General features: G+C 44.2%; 1 protein-coding gene across 4 annotated transcripts in view; it reads right to left on the bottom strand.

The window, feature by feature from the left end:
* The window catches only part of Fas1 (fasciclin 1), a 232,970-nt gene extending 206,729 nt beyond the window's left edge, over positions 1-26,241 (bottom strand). For all 4 annotated transcript variants that reach the window (XM_071587389.1, XM_071587391.1, XM_071587390.1 and 1 more), the window contains exon 1: positions 25,701-26,241. In XM_071587389.1, coding sequence (XP_071443490.1) covers positions 25,701-25,856 — 156 coding nt within the window. In that variant the 5' untranslated portion in view covers positions 25,857-26,241. The remainder of the gene's footprint in view (positions 1-25,700) is intronic.
* Positions 26,242-26,544: the final 303 nt, after the last annotated feature.

Below are 26,544 nucleotides of genomic sequence, written 5' to 3'. Positions count from 1 at the left end.
TGATAGGTGATTAAAGGGGAACTAAATCCTGCGTCATGGGTCAACTAATGTATGCATGTGTTTGCTTAGAGGAAAATAAGCTTCGGTGAAGGATGCTAAACAAGAGCACGGAGGGAATCGGGCCTTTTTCGTTGCTTATTAGTTTTGTCTTGATTTTGAAAACGTAGAGACTTTCGTAGGTGATTTGGTGTTTGCTTAAGTAGTTTTAGGTTTTTTCTGTACGTCACAGTGATATGCAGTGAATAAATATTGCGTCATGCTAAATGTTTGTGGTCTTTTGTGATTATAATTCGAAAAGTGTTCCTTGTATCTAGTTAAAATATTTCTGTGTCAGCCCAATATAACAGGCTTTGCACGAATCCCAGTGGATTCCCTACATTCCTGGATTTACAGTTTACAGGTACCTTGTCTTTTGTGTTTCATAAGAGGCGATTTATTTTGTTACTATTGCTGTAACTTATTTTGCTCTTCACTGATTGAAATATTTTTCAAATATTTTTGTTGATTTTTTGACTGATAGGTAGTTTGATGTATTTAAAGATCCCGTCTTTTTCGTGGGTAGTACAGCATGAAATTTGTTTTATTAATGTCTCTTTCCTGAGGTTTTAGCCAATGATTGATCCTCCCAGCCCATTTTCCTTAACGATGCTTTAAATGCTGGTTAACTCTTTTGTGCAGCTCTCCTAGTGGGACATTTTGTTGCAAGGGAGTAGTAGCAAGCAACTGTTTCAGATGATTGGACGTGGTCAAGCCACCCTTAGGGCTAGCACACAACCGCCAGCAATCTCCATCCCTTTCAAACATGTCAACCCTTTTAACCCGCCGAGGAGTTTGTAAGGCAGGGTCGCCAGGACAGTGGGCGTACACCCGGCCCAACCACGGTCTAGTCCACTCCTTAGTGGTACTTCCATTCCCATCAACGGCCTACTCGGCTCTTTAGCAGGACTGTCTACTATGCATCATCCTCCCGGTCTCCGCCAGCGAACAGGGTATGAGTCTTTTGTTGCTATTGCTCCAGCGCAACATTTCTCGCACGTATCGTACCGCAGGTAATAAACCATGTATTCTGCGAACCCGCTTCCCGTTTACCTTTTATTCCACAGCGACAATTTGATAATCTGTGAATAAGAGCATGAAACGCTGCTAATTTGCGAATTTGGGGTTCAAATGACTGCCAATGTATGTAGTTGTAGCCATATGTTTTGAATTTTGATATACCTACACTGATAAGTATTTTCCCTTCGGACTTGAAAAATAAGATATCTAAGAAAGGGAGTTAGTTACAACATTCCTTTTCATGTATACATTTAATGTGGAGGAAAAGGCTGTTTAGATCTTCCAAAAACTTTGAAACTCCACACTTTTCCGTATCAAAGATCGCGGAAATGCCATGTACGTAACACAAATATATGTACGGCTGAGAAATAATAGAACCGACTTTTGAAGGTATCTTGGAAATGTGTCATAAAAATATTTATCAAAAACAGAGAAAGGGACTTTCCCATTGTCGCGCCGAATTCCTGTTTATAAACCTTGTCATAAAATTTTCAGTAGTTTGGGCTCATGACTAAATTTAAAAGCATAATGTATTCATTAACTATTTCCGCATCGAGGCCAAAGTTAATCGACCTATTTTTAAAGCAACTACAGTAATATTGATAGAAATACTATAGGAGAGATGGGATACATCTATGGAGACCATTACATTGTATTCACAAAAGGTATAATTTTATATTTCGCTCATTAATTCTAAGTTAATGTTCATGGAGTGGAACTTTGAAACTCAAAACTTGTAAATTACAAAACAAGCCATTTATATGGCTCGTTGCTTTTGGCATTTAGCTGCTCACAGGGCATTTAAAGCCCATTTAGATGTATTTAGACGAGTCATTTTTCGGTACCACTGGTTTCACTGGTTAGTTTTCCTGGCAATCTTGATAGACTAATCTGAGCAGCTCCGGATTTTATTGCTTATGATTAACTTGAACTTAGCCTTTTTTGTCTATCGAATTGATGAAATAAATTTTGAAAATGACTTGACCTGAGCTTTGTTTTGAAGTATTCCTCTAAATTTCAATGTATGGCCAGCGCATGAAGGGTTTAGTTATCAATTTCGTTTTCGTGTTACAAAATTGGTAACTAAACATTTCTTTTCTAACTAAACATTTCTTTTCTAGGACGATGCAAAAATATCCCTTTTTGGCTTTTACGTAAAAAAATGTTTCATTTCAAGGGTTTGATAAGGTCACACTTATTATTATCACGAGGGCGAGTTATTATTCCAGTGCTTTTCCTATCACCCATAAACTGATTTTCACATGCTTTTTCGTGTGAAATCTTTGGTTGCAGAATCGTGAATTTTTAATTTACTTTCTATACTCAATGGCCAATGATATCAGTGAGGAGGAGCATTCACGGCAGAAGAAAAAAATGAATTGATTTTGATCATTCTGATGCGAAATTTTCTTTGGATAAATTTCGGACATTATGAAAACGTAACGTGGGATTTGAGCCACAATTTATTTGACAAAAAAGGATTAATATTACACGTTCGGCCACACCCTGAAGTTCCGCTCTATCCATATTATTTTTGCGCGTGTTGATCCCTTGAGCGCGAGTTAGTTCCCCGTAAATCACTGTGCGATCGCCTTGTTTTCCTAGTATGGTGACAGTAATATTACGGTCATTGGAGTTTTATTTCTACCCATTCATTTAGTTTGAGCTAAAAATAATAAAATAACTGTTTACTGAAATTAAACTGACAAAAATATTTCGCAGAAATTAACACACAGTTGTTTGAGCATGGCGCATTTGGCATAATGGACTTCCTCGTGATTTATTGACAAAAAGTTAATTTTCGAGCCCCCAGAGATTATTAAACGCCACAAATGGCTCTTTTGGTCGAAAATTCATTCAATAACTCCATTAAAAATTAATAATAGTGGCCTTGGTAACAATAGTATGTTTGTTTTAGGCATAGTTTTTAATGTACTAGGACTGCATGTTAATGCATGAAGGATTTATTAATGAAACCATATTTGAAGATAGCAACTCAGTATTATGCATCTGGCATAGAAAGAAATTTATGTTTTCATTTCTACAAATCTGGGTTAAGTTTTTTGCTGTAATTAATAATAGTAATACTATCATCTACTCCCTTCAATCCGAGTGGCGAATGTGTTAAAAACGTCAAGAATAATATTTATAAATTATTTCCTTTGGAGGAGTACGTCACCACTGCTTGCTATAAAACGCAAGACATCTCATATTTGAATGTCCTAATCACTTATTTGATTTTTATATGTGACTGTGGATTATTCAGTGATAACTAAATTGAAGTCTGCAGGCTCAAGCTGACTAACATATACCTAAGTACGCTACAGCAAATAGGTGAAGTATCTAATCGTGTATGTTGGTCCAATCCGCCGAGGGAATGGAGAATTATCCTGGGAGGAAATGACGTCCTCGGAGAGAAGCAGCAGCCTTGGCACTATGTTGCTAGTCAAAATGTTTCAAGAATAATATATAGTTGAGCTTTCTGTTGACATAATATTCTTAGAGATCCACATCTCCCCGTCTTAAGATAAAGCGCTTTGGCAAACTTAATTCAGCGACAATGGAAGAAAGAGCATGCACTCAGCGTGTTATCAGAATCAGCAGCGCATGACGACTGATATTCTCGGTAATGTCACATAGCAAGCACACTCGTAGCGAAATGCTAAGAAGGCAAGAAAGCTTTGGAATGTCAAGTGCGTGCCTTTTTAGCACTAAACCCCCCCCTCCCCAAGAAGTTTAATTCGTGCCATTCGAAGCGAATAACAGCGGCCATAGTCATAACGCCTCTGCTGCCATTCGCCACTTCCTCCTCCTCCCACATCTTCCTTCACCGCCCTTTTTCCCCTCACCCCCCAACCCCTTCGATTCACGAAAGGAGCGGCCCTCTCCCTTCCCTACTCATTCCGCAAAACTATTCTCATTTGGTGCAAAGGGTGTCATTAGTCACGCCCGCCCGCGTCCCGGGCGGCGCCGACAATGCACGGGGAGGAGGAGCTGTCCTTTCCAGAAACTGCATTGGGACACGAGAAAGGGAGGAGTGGAGGTAAGGAGGTGGGGAGTGGAAGAGTAAGAGTGTAGGGTAGGGAGACTGGGAGGGGTGCGTAGGGCGAGAGAGAGAGAGGGGGGGAAGGGACGACAGGTGCACACGTTCCGGCGACAATTACCGCCACATTCCCTCAAGTTTTCTCGGCTCTCGAACGAGGTGCGCGGGTAGCAGAGAGCAAGAGGACAAAGGGAGGTAAAAGGACTGCTGCAGGCGACGGCGGGGGTGGGGAGAGAGGGTGGCGGGGGCAAGAGAGTTCGAGATGGAGGAGGGAGTGAGTGAAGAGGTCAGGAGGTTGAGGTGCCCGTTTACTGGGGCACACCACCACCGCAGGCGGCAGCGAAATGGGACATAGGGAATCCATGGACGCTAATCCTATAAAGCAAGAGTCGCCGGCACGGCCGGCCCCCCATCCGGAAATCTCTTGGTGAAATTTAGGATTACGCATTACTTCAGATGCTCTAATACTCCGGACGCTCAAATACCCAGGAGCAGCGGTTTCTCAGCCTTCTGGTGCTTCTTAAGCTATCGTTTGAGTGCGGTTGCAGCCCCTTTCCCTCACCTCCATGCCTTGAACGTTGACAAAGTCGAGACTCCGAATGTGCGCACAAGATGATAATCTGCCCGCGTGATCCACGGGATCAAATATTTAGAATGAATATGACTGCTCTTCGAACCTCAAGGGAGTATCTAAAAACCTCACGAAGTGGAGTTCTTTGTTATCCATAGCATACACATAATAGGTATATCACGTGCGTACATATATACCTCTCTCCTATAGGCTCTCCGTTCAGCCAGAGACATCCGTCTAATAGGAGCTCGACGCTAATGAAAAGCATGGGTAAAATCTTCATTGAGAGTTTACAATTGGAGTAAATTCATCGTCGCACAATGTTAACATCTAATTCAGAGACGGGTCGACCTTTGCGGAGTAACAAATATATATCCGTGCTCCCATTGGGTTTTCATCGTGATTCATGTTTGGTTAAAAAATACAACCCGCTGGAAAAGCTAGAATAATTGCTTCCCTAGTAAGACGGGTATAACTTTCGAAACTGTTTATTTTACCGCAGTACGGTAGTTTTCTTCCCTTGCTGCAAAGGTCAGGGCCCTCTGCTACATAATCAGTCTCCACTCGCATAACACTCACTGCAGATCAACCCATGGCTCACAGTCCGCCTTTCTCGCATGTTGTTTCCACTGGTGAATCTATTTATTATTTCAATATTTCAAGCTTTAGAAGCTAGATTTACCAAAGATTAAAATATTGAGAGAATCCCTGGTATATCCACTGCCCTTGGTGATGTCATTACACCTTTCTTGAGCATTTACATGTAGTATTCGACTTAATAAAGAAGAAATTATTATTCATAATGCCTAATTATTTTATCATAAATTGATCCTCATTGCAACACCATTCTATGAAGCTTGGTGGAAAATATTCCTTTGGCTAAAAAATGATAAATTAAAAAAAGAAAATACTCCGGGTTACTTAATGATTCAATTAAAGTGATGAAGTTCTTTATGGGAATAAAAGTGAAAGGATACAATACTTACTAGCCGCGAAAATTAGAAACGCCGATATTTTAAAATTCTTAAACCTTGAAGTCAAGGAATTATGTAATGCATTTTATAATTCCATTTTAGTCGAGGACAAAAAATTTCGTGAGATAAACGTCGAATTTCAAATATATTTTCAAGGCAACTATTGGTGACACATAGAGGTCACTCTCGATTCACATGTGGTTTTCTTGAACAGACCCTCCTCTGGGTTGGGAGATTGAAAAAAGAAAACCAAAGACAATCGCCTCCATAACGCGAAAGAGCAATCTCACTCGACAGCCTATCACCACCGATATCTCTCTCCTCCTTCCCTGCACCGGAGAGGGAATTCCCTACAGACCCGAGCAGATAACGCCTAATACAACCAACCTAACTCAAGAGAGGACCCAGGCCAACGTACGTATAAAGCGAGGCTTGGCTCTGGATGGGACGGGAAATAAAGACAGGGAGAATGGAGGGTGAGTTGTCGGGAGGACAGATGAAGATAGCGGGGGAGAATGACGGGAGCAGACGAAGGGAAGGGAGAGGGACTTCCATTCTCCGGAGTGGGGCAAGGAGAGAAATCCGCCCCGAAGTTCTTTTTTAGGGCCATATTTAAGTGCAGTCGTGTTATTGAGAGATGTGGAGCGACGGAAATAACGCAAACTTCAAGTTGGTTCCCAAAGAAGTTTATAGGAACGGTTTTTTTTTTACCCTTCTCCCGAGGCATGCAGAAGAAGGGAGGGAAGAGGAGTGGATGCGTAATACGTGTAGGCAGAAAGGATCGTTATGAGTTTCGGTGACAGGAAACGACTTCTGAGCTCCTCGACGAGGAGCTGAAACGGAGAAACAAACTGCCGAAATCTTCAAGTCTTGCCAAATTATCTTCCGTTGATCATCAATATTTCTCTACGTCTCAAACAATAGTGCCTATCAATAAAGCAAGACTACCTCCTTTTATTATTTCCGTTTCTTAGAGAATTAACATGTTTCCAAAAAAAATGATAAGGAATATTCCATACTCATGCTGGCAAAATGCCATAATAACCACTGAAACGTGTTGCAATGTTAATTTTGCAGCAGTAAGTGACGATTTTTACTAAGGGACCTTTCGGCTACGTAAAAGCTTCCCTTCCTCCTGGGTGGTATGATTCTAACTCATCATATAATGCCATCTCAATCCTATTGCGTCGTGGAACACAATGGCAAACAACGATTCGAAATTGTTAAGGAATTGCTTCCTCAATACCAACTGACACGAAATGAAGAATGCACGGCAAAACGCCAAGCGTCGGGGAGTGGAGGATATGTTGCTTTGAAGAACGTACTTGATTCAAACCGGTTTGCACATTCCCTCCGCGAGTTACTTCGCGGCGAAGGAAGAGCTTCCGCAATGGCTGCGCTCTGGAGGGAGTGAGGACGTGGCGGGGGTCTGTCGGCGGGTGGAGGGGGGAGGGAGAAGGTGCGGAGAGAGGGGAGAGTGTGGGAGAGGAGGTTGAGAGCGGAGGAACACAAAGGGAAACGGTACAGGTGCGGCCGGGCGTGTGTTGGGGGTGGAACGGAAGAAGCCCAGGAGTAATGTTCACGGGGATGGATGGGTGGGGAGGGGGGGAGATGGACGTGCCCTTCCCTCCCCCCTAATCCGCTACGCGCGCATCCAGGGCATGATTCATCCGTACCTCCTCCTCCACCCTTCCCTAACCCACCCACGCCCCCCCCTTCGGCTGAAAGAACGATGAGGCTCTCGGGAATCCATCGTCGGGCCGTCCTCCTCCTTCCAATCCTTCCTCCACGTTCGGGGCCGTCAAATCGCATTCACGGACCACGGGGGGTTCTGTAGGTGGAGGAGAGGGGGTGAGAGCAGGAGGGCGGGTGTGAATCCACCCGGAGAGAGAAGAAAGACCCATTCGCATTCATCAAACTGGTCGCGACGTGCTCACCGTCCGCGAATTTCATTTCTCACCCTCTGTTTTATTTTTTGATAAAAATCCGACCACCTTCCATTTGGCGCCCGGGGACAGTTAACGTAGAGAGGGGGGGAGGAGGAGATAGAGGGACTGGTTCCTCCTCCTCTCCGACGCGTCGTCAGATCGGTGGGATTAGCGAGAATTTTCCATGCCGGGCTTTCGCGGAAAAAACCAGCAGGCTGCGAGAACTCAATCTACTCACACCCTCAACCTACCGCCACACTTCTCCACCGCCCTCCTTCCCCACGAAGTTTGGCGCCCGGTGACACGTCGGTCCGCGATGGAGGAAATGAATCCGGGGGAGCAACCGAGCGTCGTGTGGCGAGAGGGGAGGGGAGATGTTACAAAATAGTATTCCATGACGAGGAGGAGAGACAGTGAGCAAGAGGGTGCTGCAATTTTAATGATGGTGGCGTAGCTTCGGCGTTACTCACGAGTCTCCTTGGCTTTCACACGGAAGCCTTCACTGCGGTGCTGAGGCATTATGAAGTTAAACGAGTGTTGCTTACCCAATTCTGGGAGTCAATGATTTTAGTTTTATCCTATTTGCTCCTTCTTGGCAATGATTGTGTAACTGAAATCGTAGTGGGGAACCTAACACTGTTTCCCACATTTTGTTTTTTCTTAGTTTGTTAAGATTGTTGAAAATTGACAATCTACTTCTGTTTCATTTCGCTCGAATAATATATCAAACCTGATTGGTTTTTCATCCTAACATTTTATCTAGCTTATTGGTGGACTTATAATTTGAATTTAACTGAATAACTGTAGAAATTTACATTGTTTTCAGTGACTTGAATGCAAGTATCGAATGATTTTTTTCCCGAAAACTTGCATCGGATCTCGATATTAATGTGGTTTTGGAACCCATGAAAGTCAATGTTTTAGTAAAAAGCCATTCTAGCAAAATTTGTTATTCAAAAAGGAAAAATCTCTCGGGAATGGACTGGCGATTTGTTCGTTGAAACCTAAAATTTATTTATGGGTGCATGAAAAAATGACGGGAAAGGGCGTTAATTTACATTTTCGCACGCGTTTTTTTCAGCACGCATCGGCCATTAAGGCATGTAGACAGGTGCAGATTCCCGGTGTTCCCCGAGCGAAATAATATCCTCTAGGTTGTGTCATCCGGAAAATAAAATATAGAATTTCAAGACTCTTGATTCAAACGTTTCGTCCTTGAACCACAATCTCTGAGAAAACTGCCATCCCTACCATGCGCCATAAATTAACCCCACTGAGCTGAGGGGCTTGCGAATAAGCTTCTCTGAGCACGGAATTAAGGAATGAAGATCTTTAGTGCTAAGCACTCTCCGGCTCTCGAGAAAAAGCATGAATGAAAGCGCCACCAATGGGATTTTTCAAGTGCTCGGGCTTGAAATACGTCGATAAACTTACATTTTTTTCAGAATCCAAATGTCCTTTTTTTAATTCTTTCCGTAATACTAGGACCGAGATACCGTTTGATTCTATATAATTAAACGTAAAATGTTGATATATCCGAAATATTTCATTTTCAACCTACCAAAAAACAAAAAGTTATCAGTATTGGCAATATTATCCACCGTCAAGCTATCGTCAAATATAATTTCTCTCCAGCTCACCGTTACTTTAAAACAAAGAATCCAAAGATAACGTCGAAGGAAGAAGAAACGAGAAACGGAACCTATTATCATTTGGCATGATCATCTAATTCAAACGATATTTCCAGACATCAATTACTTTTTGTTAAATAGTAAATGATTTTCTTATTCTTCCATTAGAAGCTAAGCACTGGGCACAATATATTTATAGCTCTTTTCAGCATCTGGATTAAATGCTTCAAATTCCCTCAGAGTAACATTTCATGCTACAGGGTTGGATAAAAGACGAGGGGGAATGCGCTTCTATTAAACAAGAGCGGTTACAGAAGCCGAGGGAGAATAGAATAAAGAGTCTTTCAGATGCAGAAGGCGAGCGGATGACGATGGCAGAGAGCCAGAGGCATGGCGACGTAACTCGAGACGTCACGGAAAAATCCGAAAGAGAGAAGTGACCAATGTCTCTTCTCTCTCTCTCTGCGAAAAGCTATTCACTCGCGTTGGTGTAACGACGGCTGCCGCCCCACGAGGAAGGAATGATGCCAGCGCGCCGCCGTCCTCCTCTTATGGGAGAGAGATGACCCGAGGATGAGAGGCAAGGGAAGGGGTGGACGACCGAACCCGAGTATCAAATCGACCGAGACGGGATGAGGCGGAGAGGGAGGAAAAAATGTGAGGAAAAAAAGAAACGGAAGAATAGTGGAAGAGGGGGGGGAGGAGGAGGACTGAGGGAGGGAGACCATCGTCTTAAGTAGAATCTCCGCCCTCTCGGATTTTGTCCGCACTCTCCGGAAAACGGCTCGAAAAGCCCCCGGAGTTCTTCAGGTCGGGAGTCTCACCCGGTCGTTATTTGTTTGGATGATCCCCCCCTCCCCTTCGCCAGGAAGAGGGAAGGACAACCCGGAAAGGAGTTCTTTTCCCCCGAAGTTCCGGCTCCCTCTGGGTGTTTGCTTTTTCCAATGGAAGACGGAACTGAAACACAATCCCTCATTTTCAACCAGCATCCTCCAAACCACCCACGCGGGCATTGTCATCCGTGTGGCCCCGGGAAGTCAGGGGTTGAGGATGGCTCTTTCCTCTAAAGCTTTTTGGTTTATTTCGAACTCGGAAGGAAATGGTTTAATTTTCGCTCCTCAATTAGTTTCGGTCTTCTACTGCGGTCCGCACCTAATTCTGGGTTTTAATTCTCCTTGAGCTTTTATCGAATTGGTGGGAGATTTAAAAAAGACGAAATGCATGGCGATATTTCATGTTATGAATTAATATTTCAATTTCAATGAAAAAATTTAAATTTCTACTCTATTAGGAAGTCCTGTTGGCAGAATGGAGTTCCTCTCAAAATCACCACAAGCACTTAACTTGAGGTCTGAAGATAATTGAATGAAAACCTATATTTTCTATCAATAAAAATGTATTATAGATATTAATAAGCAGAGAAAACAACAATAAATAAAAAAATCGAAACGATAACCTGGATTAATTGATTAAAACCGTATATAACCATTAAAACAACTGCAGTTGGTTGTCAGCAGGATAATTACATGTATTTTAATCCAAGAAAACAGAGAATGTTTGAATCAATATAACTGAAATAAGAGGGCCTTGCTACACTGGCTGAGAAGAGTAGGCCTTATCAGGTTACTAGCTTAGCTAGGTTACTACTAAATATGAAGACGAAGTAGAAAAACTATAAACCCAAAATAAACAGGATGTACCTAAAGTAATGGTCTAAAGCCGAAGTAGGAAAATCTCCAAGTAAGACTAGGGAAACAAACATTGCTGAAGAGTTTTGCTGTTCAGATATCAAGATTACCAGTGGTTGAAGAAGAATGAATGATATAGTAATCAAAATAAGAATAATGAAGATGGCTTTACATCAGAAGGAGCAACGACTAACGGGAAACTGTATTCGTATGGGCATAAGAAAGCGATACGTTCAGCAGTACGCATGTAGTCTATTTCTCTATGGATACGATAATTATGGCAATAGGAGCAGCAAAGAAAAGAAGATTAAAGGCGATGAAAATGTGATGCCACAGAAGGATGGTGAAAAGAAAATGGATAAGCAAAATATCAAATAAAGTATTACTTCGAAGAAAGGGTACTCGTTGATGAGAGAAGCCTATGGAGGACACTTTTAGAAGATATTGATTGGGGATACCCTGAGGCAAGATGGTTCCTTGAAGATCACAATCACAGGAAACATGGAGGGGACAGACGAAGGCCTTGGAGGAACTAGGACGAAATGCAGGTAATAGAACATGGACGGTGCGAGGACCTATGAGGATATGAAGAGACTGGCAGGGAACAGGATAGCCTGAGGAGCTGCAGCAAATGAACCCTCGCATTTTCAATCCATGATTGTAAATTTAACTACATAAGTTCACATATGTAAATAAAAAAACCAGTCGGAATAATCACCCGAGTTTGTCTTCCTAGCAAATGACTCTAATATATATTAAAGATATGTAATAAACGATTTTCTTACATTTTACTCGACTATTAGTACAATTTAGATAGTGTATGTATTGCTGTACAATTGTTTAGGCTGTGCCCATTAAAAACCTACCTTAACCGGTAGAATACCAATAATAATACAATCAAAAGTGAAATATTGTAAGTTAAACAACAATTCATTGAGACCATACCTAAAATACATAATGAAAGCTTGTTGAAGCGTTTGCGATTCATTATAGTCAAAGTATTACACTATTAGTTTGCCTTCCGTAGGGTTTTGTTAAAGCACCAACATTTCCACTCTCCAATGCCCAAGACCACATCACTATCAAGCGTGATGGGACCTGCGGCAAAGGAAAAGAATCGTTTGCACCAGAACCAAATGTAAAAGGCCAGTATTGTATGGTAGTATGTCATACAATTCCCTAATTGCCGCAGCGACAAAAATACATATCTATGCCGAACCGGAATATATTAATGATTGCCCGCATGCGACTCGCTCTTCATTACACTGTTGACACCATTCAAACGTATATATTACTAAATATCGAACACATTCCCTATGAAGGGTGGCTGAACCTTTCTCGTTTCGGGTGGAAGGGGACCCAATGGTCAATAATATGCGCCATTAAACTGTAATTCAACGAATTTCTTCCACGTAGGAAAATCCTTAGTTGAATGTTTAAGATTTATACGTAACATTATAAAATCTGATCGATCAACGCTCGATTGCCAAAATCTATCATGATATTTACTACGTGAATAGATACTAAGTTGGATGAGATCGGTCTCTTTCGAACTCCCGTTGAATATATCATGAATGCTGGCTGCTCCACGATGCACATTCTGAAAACCACACGTACACTCCCATACGCACATGTATAGTATAATCTTACATTTTTTTGCAATCATTGAAATGCATTTCGATTGAGCTAGAGTCAATTTTTTTAGCAGCATCAGACTCCAACCGTATCAATTTAAGAGACCGAATCCCAGATGGCTTTAAGACGTTCGTTTCGTTACCATGTCCATCGGAGATTTCAAGAGCAAAAAAAAACTAACCATCACGATTGACCGTGACAGGAAAGTGACGAAGGGACACAAGTGACGAAGCGTGCACGAGGGACCTAATGAGAAAAAAAGAGAGAAGGGAGGGTTCTGAATGAGTTCACCGGGAGGAAGAGGAGGGGAGGTAGGAGGGACGGCGACGGGCGGCTGTGGTGAATATCCGGAGCGTTGAAGAAGTCAAGGGAGTGGTCGGAGTTTAATCGGTGAGTCACACGGAGGAAAGTGCCCTCTCATTCAACGCGGAGGGACAAGTTCGCGTGAAGCGTCCAACGCACACCCCTCCCCCCCCCCTCCCTCACCGCTGTCCGTCACCCATGCGACACCACTCGCGTGATCCCCCTCCTCTCCTCCAACACCCAGCAGGGCGAGCCGCTGAGGCGGAGAGGGAGTTCCCAGGGCACCCAGGGTGCGACCATGGGGTGGGGGAGGGAAGTGGGTTGTAAGGGAGAGAAGTGGGTTGTAAGGGAGGGAAGGCACCTACCTCGACCCCTTGCCCCGCACTATCGGTTTGCCCTCACACTTCTTTTAACCTCCCTCCGCCCACTCTCGCATCGACACTCGGACCGACACCCTCGACTCTCCGCCCCCCGACACACTCTCACACCCCTATGTCCATTGAGCCACGCGGACAATTAATTAAATGCACCACTCTTCGACGGCAGGGAGTGGGGGAGCGGAGGAGGACGGGTTACGGTTCGATTGATCTGCGATGAAGGTCGGCTCACCGCTCGGCGTCACCGTCCTCAAAAGGCAAATTCACTGGAAAGCATTGCGCGAGGGCAGCATATGAATTAATCGCGGAGGGGTGACGTGGTCGACAAAATTCGAGCTCGTGGAGTCGACAGGTTATGCTCATTATCGCGGAATATTTGGACGAGATCAAATCGAGGGGTCCCCAATTATGTTTTCAAAATTTGTCACCGACGTTTATCACGGCGATCCGCTTACGGTGGTCGTCGCGTCGGAGCGCAGTGCAAACACTCGATGGTGGGAGTGTCGCTCGTTCGCTCGCGAGAATTCGTCGGGAGATCTTTCCAACCGAGCCACTAAAACCTGGCGAAACGATGACGAAGTCAACTGAGAAAAAATATTATGCAAAACGTTTATGCATTCACACAAATTATTTCATCACCATATGGATGGAAGTGGAGTCACAAAAAACCGCTGCGGTGTTATAAAATCTGTAAAAGAAATCCTTAAAATCGATGTTAACTGGTATACCTGATGATTCATAAAAACTTATCGCTTTTGTAACACTCTCACATTCGCAATATTAGAATTCTTCTACGATAAAATTACTCTAGCCAATATTCTGAACTGTCTGCTACGAATAATTCTATTAAGATTTAAAAAATCCTATTCAAACTCTTTATTCTATATATAAAGGGAGTCGTGAGTCTTAGCACAGTGATGAAAAATCCTTGATTGTTATATGTGATACTACGCTTAGTTGTGGCGCCTTCAAAGGGCTCAGACCTTTGAATAGATGTGGTACCTATCTATTTGCACAATTTATGTATTGAAATGTTTAAAGGTAAACTAACTTTATTGGACGATAACAATGTTTTATGTTGGTTTTACATGGAGCAAAATTTAAGATGTACATTTAAAATTACAAATTGATTTTGATTGCATGAAATATTAGTTGAGCATGATTTTGTGTTAAGTGAAAAAACAAAATATGTGCTATTTTATAAAAGAAGCAAATTTATTGACCAACATGATATATTATCGGAGATGCCTTATGGACCGTACTCATTAAAAATATTCAAAATGAATACATTAATCAAGTTTTTTTTATAACTTTCGTATCTTAGGAGTCTAGTCCACCAAAATTACATGCAAGCAAACTCAAATGAGAAACTAATTTTTTTTTAATTTCAAATATTTAATTTTAACAGTACTTATGTCATTTATTATTCGTTCGTCCTGTTTTTTGTTTGCTAGGTGATTCTTTTCTTCAATATGGCATCACATATTGCGCATTACCCCATGTTCCTCATATTAAGCTTTTACCAACTGCTCAAATAAAAATGAATATTATGCAAGACATAAACTGAGCATTCTTTTTCTCTTTACACGCCAGAATACTTTACGATTGGAGTAATCATTTATTTTTAAGGTATTGAGAATATGCTATATTCGTGGAGGAAACAGAATATAACCGACGTTCAATATTTAAAATACTCGATTAAGTTAAGATTGAAACATGTTGTCGTTATTACCAAAGTCCAATCACAAAACTTTTAAACAATCTTAGGCATACCTAGTACCAAAGTTGTTTATTCCCTTCCAAATGAATTGGCTAATAAAGCACGGCTGCCAAACTTTGACGGAAAAATAAAAAAGTGACTCCTCTACAAATAATGAGTGGAACACCTACGAACAAACCTCTTACAAAATGTTGCGTCATTCCATATACTACTATGCCTTACACTATTAGGCTTCACTTCGTGGAATTGTTTGATGTCCACATTAAAAGAGTTTGTAATTTTCCACAGACTTTATTTCACAGTACGACGCATTTCACCGACTCTTGGCATCATCAGGTACAAGTGACACTCACAGCTGTTGAATAATATACCCATACTTATATCTTTTGCTATTCCTTATTCAATACCTTTCGAGCTCAACAAGGCGTTTAAAATACTGCATACTTACTTAAGTAGTATCTATACTTAAAAGTATAGCTATTCCAATTTTAATTTAAATATTTCATATTTAATTTTGTTCATTATTGAAACATACTAATGAATTACAAAGAGCATGAGGATTAAGAATTAACACCCTTATTATTAATAATAGGTATTTGCACAAACCCATCCGACTTGAATATCAATTCCGAAGATGGTTAAACTAACGCAAGACATATATATATATATATATATATATATATATATATATATATATATATATATATATATATATATATATTGCACTTTTTGATTTTTACCGTCTCCATACAAGCGTTACGATTTTTATCTTAAGAGGGAATGAAAATATTATAATACTTTCAATCGATAACATCTCATTTTTTGTAATGGCGGATCAGACGAGGACATGCAGCAAAAATAACCGCAATGTTTACGCAGTATGTGGCGATAAAATGGGTTAAAACATAAAATACATCAATGGTCTGCAGTAAAGGCTATATCTCAGTTCGAAATAATATCAAACGAGCGAATCACACATGTTAGTGGCAAAATTAGGTCAAATATTAGGCTAGAGGGTGTATATATTTCACAGAGTGGAATCTGTGCTTCAGTGTAGTTGTTTTACTGGCACTCAATATTCCCAGAATGCAGTCCCTGTGTAGTTTTTTTTCTTTTTGCAGGCGCAAGGTGACCCGTTTCCTCTCTTTGTTTATTTTCAGAAATATACTCCATATGGTTTCCTTCCTTGGGGATGGGTGCATAAACCTTGTTAACTCTCGGCGCTTCCCTTCGGCCAAAAGCCGTTATACGGTTTCCCCTTCCCTCCCCGCTATTACTCGTACGCAGCTTCCCAGTACGCAAAACTGTGGCTCCCATGGTAAGCATATTAGCATAAAATATATGAACGCTAATTGCCCTCATTTTGTAAATTGAGGTCACACACAACTTAAACCGTAAAATCTCCGATGAAAGAGATACACATAATTGGAATATTCAACGCGGAGCATAATTTTTTTGGACCCCCTTAGGCTCGACGGAAATGAATAAATGCATTTACGTACAATCTAAGCAAATTTCATACACATCGTCAATAAGCATACCTAATCCCTGAGATGGCTTTAAAATGAAAGCAAACAAAATTATTTTTTTTTGTTAAATTCTGAGCATGGTGCATGCATAATGAGGACATTGGAATCGGTTTCGTTGAAATGTGAGGTTAAACGTTGGAAGCCGTGTATTTCTGCTGGGTTAATGTAATGCACAGAACGTTGAATTTTCAATCGTGGCGATGGTCGGTGAATTTTTCCCGGCTTGCCAAACACAAAATACTAATGCACAAATATTTACGCTATCCAGGAGGAAGTCATTACACAAATATCCGATCATAAGAGAACATGGGAAACTTTCATATAGAAGAGAGCACAGTAGAACGTTTCTAAGGCAGGCAATATTCAATAACTTGACGCCATAATCCTAGGTCTATCCGTAAATATTTGATTACCCTTATGCCAATAAGTAGATGGCAAAATCAATTTTGACGGAGCTCGGATGCATTTAATTACTTCAATTTTTTGACAGCTAATATTGCTCATCTAGTCCCAATTTGAAGAGGTATACAGGAATACAATTCTGGCTAAATAAATCTTTACGCCCTCACACACTCAGACTCTCGAGGAGTTGAAATAAGATTTACTACAGAGCAAGTAAAATGCCAAGGAATCAAACTGCCATTATTCTTAACATAGGAAAAAAAACGTTAGAAACATCTGAGGAGTGAAATTTAGGAAAGGTACTACGGTCCATCGAAAAAAATCGTTGGTAATATTGGAAAGAAAAAGTTATGAAAATATTATATGTCACGTCGGTTAGCAACTTAAAAGAGTACATACAAGTTGAGTGTTTGGAACTTTTTGCAAGACTATATAATGGAATTCAACAGTGTACTAAGAAGATCTGTCAATTTTGTGTACAATCGATACAAACGAAAAGAAACCGTCACATTATTATTTCAAGATCTTCGTTTATCTTGGAGATTCTGGAATAAGTAGATTAAATGCGTGACTTCAACGTTTATAATGTACAAATCATTCGAGTGAAACGCCGACTCAGAAGGTATAATCTTAGGTCAGCATTGCAATGGTAGGCGAGCCGTAAGTAAAAAATTAGGGAAATTGACCATTACACTTATCAATATGAGGAATAATTTTTCCTTCGCACAATTCGAGACGGGGAACAATGAAATTTTGAAATGAATTAAAACAATGGGAAAAATTATTCACATAAATCGCACTTACCGAATTCGATGAATCGCAAATTGAATGCATTCTAACGGCCAGTGATCCAACTACCTCTGCCACATACTATCGTGTAGTTTGGAAGGCAAAATGTGGATGTTGAAGTTGAATGGTGGTTCAATCGATAAAATATCGGAAAATTTGATAAGCTTGTTATATACTCCATGCTCGAATATTAAAATTTGGTGGCTTATGGCTTGACTCCGTGTGATACGTTTAACTTTGACTAGTGTAATAAATATGGAATAACATATTAAACAGGTACCTGCCGCATAGCGCACTAACAGTCGACAGAAGAATATTTTTAAACTTCTTTGCATTGAGAAGTACTGCGTTATCATTTCAGAGGGATAATAAAATTCGAGTGTATAAAATCATTAAACTTGGCCTAAAATATACGGCCAAATCACCTTGCGTGTCAAGAATACGTCGAAGGCGTGTCTCACGGAGGAGTGAAAATGAAAGAGAAGTCTAATCAAACTCTGCGAGAAAATTACAGGCATTCCTCCTTCGATGACGAAGTGGCGCCGTGAAGGCGCTCTCCACACGCTCTAGCAAAACTACATTCGGGGGAAGAGGTGAACGTTTTACTGGATAAGGGTATGTATCTTTACGTTTCCCTTACGTGGTCAGTCTCATGGATTTTATTTTGAATTTATTAACGTAACTTCAATGATTTTAGTCATGTTTAACGCTCCCTCTTGACTCTCTATCGGGTTGACTTTACCGGGAAATTATTTGCATTCAAAATATGTAAATCTGTCGACGCAAACAACACTATAAAGTGACATAACATTGCATCTAGTCAATTAAAAATTAGGAAATTATTAACAAGTGCGTTACATTTAACACGCTCATCATTTCATCCCGTGTTTTTTTCGCGATGGTACGTAGTATTTGTTTTGTGAAAATTAAATTACTGATTCACTATACATGATTTTGATGAGACACCAACTCGATGGTAATAAAAACACTACCCATGGAAAATGTTTTTTTTGCGGCCGGAATCTTTGCCGGAGAGATAGAGAGTATCGGTGGATATAAAAATCCGGGCAGGCGCCACAAATTGAGTCTCTCTTACCATAAATCATCCCTCGGGACGAACGCGACGATCGCACAACGATTCATCATTCAGGAAAGACGAAAACGGAGAGGCGGAAGTCGCTTGCTCACCACGGTGATCGCTATCATGGCGGCCAATGAGTGCCCCACCGCCGATCGGAATGTCTCGGCGGGAGAATGTGGGGAAGAGGGGGGAACGGGGGGTGGGGGTGAGCGGGGCTGAGGAAATGAGACGACGGTCGCCCCCTGGAGATGCGGACGAGCGTGTTCCAAGGACAATAGACCGGCAGCCATTGACACCCTCGGAAGGCGCCGTTGTATCTCTCTCTCCACGCACACAATGGGCGGGGGGGGGGGGGGGAGGCGGCTGGGGCCGGGCCGCGCTCGCGGAGGAGGGGAGGGAGGGCGCGGGTACGCAGGCAGGCGTGACGGCTGAGGAGTGCCCCAAAGACACGGTCCGATTCGTTTTGATGCTGCAGAAGCAATCAATCCATAGATTAATTGTCGCCCGCGCGCTCTTCATTTTTTTTTACCCCAAGCCGCGCTCGCGTCGTCGAGATACGATCATAGATAGGTGCACGTATATGTATATAAAAATCCCACCGCGTTTCCGAAAAAATAAATAAATAAATGGATATCCTCCATTCTCCACGTTCCAGATTGCGCCTCGAAAATAAAAGTTGTCGGGAGGCGAGACGGAAACCGTTTCGGTCGTGGTTCTTTTCTACCGTAAATGGAACGAGGGAAACCGTTATGTGGTTTCTCTCGAATGAGAGCGACGTAGGGGATGAACATTAGGAGCGACCGCTCTCCGTGGGGAAATTAAAACTTTTATTTTCGCGTCGAACTCGGCGGGAGAAGGTTTTCAGAGAACGACCGCGAGCGAAACATCTACGCTCGCCGTTCATCGCAATAGTCGGCCATGAAAAAAATAAGGCCACGGGCAATGCTTAAGTGTAACTCGCCGTCATAAGAGTCCATGCCCAGGCGAATACTGAGTTAATCGATGCAAGAAAGCACATGGGTGAATTTCATGAGGAGAGGTGGTAATCGGGACAAAGCAGTAATAGTGGGAAGGGGGAGAAGTCCGTGGTAGCCCTCTCGAATGAATAGGCAAGAGGTCACAGAATTTCTAAGTATACTCAGAAGGATTTATGTACCTCCTCCAATCGTAGGGTCGTTCGCGGAACATGCGGAAGACAGTTCGGGATACAAGAGTGAACTCAAGCCTGTCGGGGAATCGCGGCAACGGTGGAAGGCCCATGGCAGAGCGCTGACGGTATTTACATTTTATTAGACTGCACGAAAGGAAAATTATTTATGCTAAGAGAAAACGGATTGTTTCGTGAACAGTACCGAAATGTCGCTTGTGGATTCTTTCCATTCAAATCCAAGGATACTTGTGGGAAAAATATTAAGTACGAACATGGAAACATGCCGCAGTCCAATGAAAAGCATATAATGCCTAAACGTGCGAAGAAATAAAACTGAGAAAATATGGAACTTGTTTATGGGAGTCATTCCTCATTATTACTAATCTGGGTATTTAGCTGATAATGTGGGAATTTAGAAAGAGGAGGGGAAAATTTCCATACATAGGAACTAAGATTGTGCACAGGGATTAAAATATTATACAGTAAGAATTTAAAACCAAGGTTTATTTTGTAATTAATGGAGGGGCTTTCTTTCGCAGTAGTCAGAGTCACCTTGCGCGGAGAAAAAAAGATAAGTGTTTCAAATTTAGCTAGGTACCATCTTATATTGGTGCACGAAGTACCCGGAATGGTACCAAAAGGAAAAGAAACCAGTCTTTAATTGGAAGCAATCTAGCATATGCGATGAAATTTTGAGCTCACTTACTTGAGTAGTGAGACAGAATTTATGAGAAAACGAAGCGATCAAAATGCACGAGTTACTGTAAAAATGACATCATGATCTCATATATCTGATTTGGTCGGAATCTAAAATAATACAAAGCATTTCCCTTAGAGTTTTAACTTCGCGATTTTTGTTTGTAAAATTAATTCGCGAATTTTGCTAAGGAGTACAAAAATCATTTTGCAGGTTTATTTGACAATGCCGTTTACACATTATGACCCGTCACTCATTACCGAACCAGAGCTCACCAATATCATTTATAAATATCACCACGGTTTAAGATTTAATTCGAATAATTAGGACTTCCCAACAAATATGGTCTTAATACTTATTTCCTTACATAAAAAGATGATTATACATCCTTTAACATGCAACGCCTTCTTTCCATTCTTGATAATTGTTATGCATTTGGCAACTTGAAATCCAACTATTTATCAAGCAGGCTATTGATGGAAAGGAGTTTCATGCAATAAAACTTCCTCGGGTGGATCCCAAAAGATCGGAGGAATCAAAATTATTGATAATGTGGTTGAACTTGATGAGCACGTATAGATTCTTTATTTTGTTTCCAGGGTGCAGCATGACTCCAGGTGCCAAAGTGTTTGACTCTATTTCTGCCTCAATGATGTAACCTTATGACATACGTGTGTGAGATGGCCATGGTTAGATCTTAGAATATCCCCATATGCTAACTGGAAGACACGGACGGGCATCGATTTAAAAGTTTCAGCTACTTTGCTGAATAGCTGAGGCCACGTTGATGGTTGCATGGTATTCGGTAAAATGTTTACATTGCTCATGACTAGCCTTCTGAAATGCTATGCAAGAATTGATAAAGAGTTTTTTCAAGTGGAGAAAGACGGGAAGAAGTCGTTTCTTAAGACGGAGCGAAACTAAGGAAGAAAAGCAATTGTATACGCAAACAATTCTAAACAACTTTGTTAAATTTAAATTGATGTTTTTCTCGTGAAGTAAAGAACACAATACAAAGAGTTGCATTATTCACAAGAATGAAGGTGCGTGTCTGAGAGAAACTTAAGGCAATCAGAAAACTAAAAAAATCAATGCAAAAAACGTCTCTGCACGAAATGCGGCATTCGCTTCTTCAAGACTAAGATTACCAAAGAAAATGGGGAAATGATCCACATGGATTAATCCTGGGTCAGGCATCTACCTTGATTGAATTTATATTGCCAAGTGGATGAGCATTATATTCAAAGTTTAAGCCTAAAAGGAATCTTAATCAGACGTTTCATAGTCTACAGGATGTGTTGACTCAAAAGTTGATCCCTAGACTATTAGTGGTGGGAAAACCCTGGGCCGAACGGAATGTCAAACAAGCCAATTACACGCATATATTTGAGAAAATGTTGCATTCCGGCAGAGGAACAAACTCAGGACAAGACTGGCTACATAGGAACAAATATATAGTTTCAATAAAGATACGAACAAACGAGCACCTGCGCCAAGCATCGCCGTCAACAGGCGGCATTTCATCTTTGGATCGAAGAGTACCTCACCTCGAAGGGCTTAAAAGGATTACTTCACGAAGACACCGGGGGAATTCACCAGACAGGGGGAGAGGGAAAGGAGAAAGGGGGAGCTGAGGAAGGCTGCCGAATCCATTTTAAACGCACCACGTCATTTATTGAAACACACTTTTCCGCAGCGCTAATTAATCCGCGAGTCCCGATTCAAGCCGCATCCATCACCGTAGAGCTAAACTTTAATTGCAATTACAACTTTGGCCTTCACCATCCGTCGCAGTTTACTTAGGGCATTATCACAGCCCTCCAGGGAACCAAAATTAACTCGGCCCTCCTACGTACGCTGCAGGGGAAATAACAAGGGAAAGGGCCGCCCCGGAATAAAGAGCAGAGGAGAGGCCAAAGTATGCGATGCTCGGATGCGACGGGTTGTAGGAGCGGAAGGAAGGGTATATGAAGGGGCTGGGGCGGAGAGATGTGAGAGGAGGAAAAGAGGGGACGAACGTAGGAGAGGTCTGCCGGTGGCTGCGGTCATTCCGAGGGACATCGCCTGGGGACTTGTACGGCTGTGGGTCTGTTATATAGGGTGGGGGGGGGTCTTCGGGATGGGAGGGTCCAATGAAGGGGCGTGTGAGTCTGTGTGTTGGGAGGGAAGGGGTTTGTGCTGCCAATTATGCTCCCACCCCCCTCGTCCCCCTTCCCCGTGCCTACCCACCCTCCCCCTCCTCCATCCTGCGTCCACCCGCCCACGCACACTACGTCAGTCCCCCCGCCCCACCCCCTCCACCCACATTCGCCGTGGCCCGTAGAATGAATGGATGCGGTGGGACAGGACGAAGGGAGGAAAAGGGAATCGCTGGTTGTATCGAGAGCGGGAGGGTGGAAGGGGGGAGATTGCCGCTGGTGGGTTTAGGGTGGGGGACGGGCGAGGAAGAGTGAGGAAGTGCAATCTCCCCCTCCTTCACACCAACACCACCGCTCCTCCTCTTCCACAAAACTATCTCACTCTCGGGGGAGGCGTACGAAAGCGGTTATATTATCGTTACTCTCATAGAGGAGATGGGATTCGTCGATACGTGTTTTCCCCATCCCTATCTCTCCCCCCACTCTTTTCCCCGCCTTAACAACCCGCGATCGACCAAACAGTGTGGTTCATGGTGGCGTCGGGGGACGGGGGAGGTCCCGAGGGCGATTACGTAGGAAGAGCAGCGTCATACCCTCGGAAAGAAAAACATCGTTGCAATGTGGAAAATAACCCCCGCTTCCCCATTTCACCCCGAATGGGCAAAGGAAGTGGACTCCTCTCGAGCGAACAGGAAGGAGACCTCAACGCCTTCCATCCTGATCAACCTTCCGGCAACCAGGACGCCCGATCCCCCGGTTCTAAATAAAAAAGAAAGGAAACAAAACTCGCGACCCCCTCGAGATATTCGTTGTCGCCATCGCTTATTCGTCGCTGGTCATTTGGAAGAATTAGCGCAAAATCGCCTCGCCCACACAAGGAGAGAGAGAGAGAGACACACACACACGCACACGTAGTCCGGCTTCCGTTTTCGTTTCTGCCGCAGTGGATAAATCCGGCGACCCTCCCACTCGCTAACGAGCCACCCGTTCGAAAAAATCCCTTCTCCCCTTTCCTCACCCACCCGATCGCCATAGCAACGTCGGTCGGAAGCCGATTAGCCCCGGGCCGTTGTCGGAATGCGCAACGAGGGCGTCCCTCGAATAACGACGGTCTTGTTCCATCCCCGAGCCTAAAATTACTTCGGGTTACGGCGCCGTATTCACATTTCCATTACGACTGACACCGGGCGACCCACTCCGCCGGTCATTAGGCGGAGACCTCAGCAGGGAGAGTGGTGCTCTTTCGAGTGAGGAGGGATCGTGGTAGTCGTGTGGAGAAGCGTTCACAACGCCCTGGACGGAGGGAACGTGCTCCGGTGGGTGGGACGTTCGGTCTGGGACTTCTGGGGCCCCCTTTACTACTTCTGTCTGCTTCTAGTCACTACCCAACGCTCCTCCTGTCATAGCCCCTTCTCGGAGGGGTAAGATGGTGGTCGGCAGGAAGGCAGGGAGGGGACGTGGGGAACGGAGGGGCGACGACGGCACAGGTGCACAAGTAACCTTCGAGAGTTATTCGCCCTTCAGGAGACTCTCTCCTCCCTCCCTTTGCCCACACCGGCTTCTTCCCTCCCGACCACTCCCCCTCCCGAACACCCCCTCGGAACCCAACCAAGAGGGAACTACAGGAGTGCTTGGGGAGGGGGGGGACGGCTGCGGGGCGAGGGGGGCGTCGGGGAAGGGGAGCCAGATACGCGTGCACGAGGCCGCTTCACAGGTAAAAACGGAAAGGAAAGAGAGAGGAAGGAAGGAGAGAGAATGACAGTGGGGAAAGGTATGAGAAGAATTGGCAAAGAGGAGGAAAGGAGAGAGAGGTTCCAGGGGAGCACCTTTCGTCCTCTCTTGCATGGTGCGGGAGTGGGGGGGAGGAGGAGAAAGCGGCGGGAGTGGAGGTGGGGGCGAAAAATGGATGGAAGGGCTTCACGGAGCGTTGCGTGCGCTTGTGTCGTTATACCCGGGAGAGAGAGGGGGCGAGCGGCGGGGTGCGGGAGTCACGGACCGTGCTCTGAGTGTGGAAGAGTGGGGAGGGAATGGGTGCGGGGAGAGGAAAGAGAGGGAGAGAAAAAGTTTTCCTCGTGTCGAGACCTTCTACGGGCGGCCCTCTGCATAGACTGGACGGACGGACGTTCACTCTGGTGCCGGCCCTGCCTTCTGGTAAGCGTGTGCGTGGTAGCGAGTGATTGAAATGTTCAGGGGAATAGCAGGGGAGGGTATGGATAACACCACCTTCCCGGAATCTCGAAAGACCAAACTTTCGACTTGAGGAAGCGGGGAGAAAGGGGAAGATAGGAAGAATGAGATATATAAAAAAATTGACAACCCTGTGGGGGAGCAAAGTATCTAGTGGGGCACAAATCCACCCCCTCAGCCGTCCATACTCTCATCCCCCCCCGGCCCCTCCCCCCCTCGGGAAAACCCTTCCTCGTATACTCCCACCTGGGTGCCCGCTCATCCGTGACAGTCGAGCCAGACGGTGGTCGGTTTTGAAGATGCGACCGAGGACGCCCCTGAGGTTGCTCCGAAGGAACACCGACGCCGCGACGGTGTGGTGACTCCGTTGGCACGGTGCAAACGGGTGAGATATTATACTAGAGAAGGAGAAGACGTCGCTGACGGAGGAGACAACGACGGTCGCCAGGTAAGGCGAGGCAACGTGGTCGGGAGTCAGCGGCGACGTGGCTCGAGTGGGCGCGAGGAGGTTTGGTGCTGACGCGCCGGCAACCGCTTTCACACACGTGAGATAGCGTGGCCTTGATCTTGGCCACCGCCTGGGGTCGATGGTGGCGAGGAAGCAAACCAACTGACGCCGCCATGGCCATCGACGGGGCGCGCCAAAAAGTAAAAACGATCGACGACGAGAGGGGTCGAAAAGAAAGGATAACTCTAGAAGCACACCCAGACTTTCCCTTCGCTCACTCTTTCCTTAGCTCTACCTCCGCTTTCCGTTAGCGCTCTTTCGCTCCGTTCGCTGTGGTGAGGGAGGAGACTCACCTTCGAGAGGGATCCATCTTCCTTGAGTTTCTGTTCCACGGTCTTCTTGGAGTGGGCCGCGGAAGTCTCCCGGGGAATCGCCGAGGCCGCGATCAGCAGGGTAACGACGAAGATGCTGAGGGGACGGGAGGAGAGCCGAACGGCTAAAACATCCATCGCGACGGATGAGCGCGGAGGGTCGTCGTGGTCTCCGACGGCGTACCCGTGGATCCGGAGTTTTTACGCGGGCGGACAAGAGAGAGAGAAAAGAAAATGATCCTCGCGAGCGTTGTCGGACGCCAAGGTCCGTGCACCAAGAGAAAGAAGTCTTCTACCACTACTCTCTCTTTCCCCTCTCGTGAGCGGCCAACCGACTTCCTTTGGCCGCCCTCACTTGAGGAAGGAACGGAGGGTGAAAAAAAAACCCACGCTTTACCCTCTCCCCTCTAGATACCTGTCTACCTGGCCTTCCCCCCACTCCTACAAATCTTCCTCTATCGTTCTCTCTCTCTGTCTTTCCCTTCGCCGACCGCTCTCCTTTTACGTCTCTACCTGACCACTCTCCGCGGCAAACTGACTCCACGGCTGGTGCTCCCGCCTCCCTCCCGCCCTTCCTCCTCCGACCGCCCCTCTCTCCCACTCGCCCCCTCCCCCCGTCGCTCGCTCGCCCTCCCCGCCTCGCTTCCCCTCCGCACCGCCGACACGGGATGACGCAGTTCCGTCGCTGACGTCACGGTTTTCTCTCTAGCGTCGTCGACGCGACGCGTCGCCTCCGTCGGTAAGGAGGGTGTGGGGGGTGGATAAATAGAGGGGGGAGGGGATTTTGTGTGGGGGGAGATTGAGGGGAGAAGGGAATTGGGAAGGA

Source organism: Hetaerina americana, unplaced genomic scaffold (genome assembly GCF_022747635.1).
Source record: "Hetaerina americana unplaced genomic scaffold, ioHetAmer1.1.p SCAF_3, whole genome shotgun sequence".
In the NCBI taxonomy this organism is placed as follows: Eukaryota; Metazoa; Arthropoda; class Insecta; order Odonata; family Calopterygidae; genus Hetaerina; species Hetaerina americana.
The sequence above is the reverse complement of the archived record's forward strand: the minus strand, read 5'-3'. Positions and strand labels throughout refer to the sequence as shown.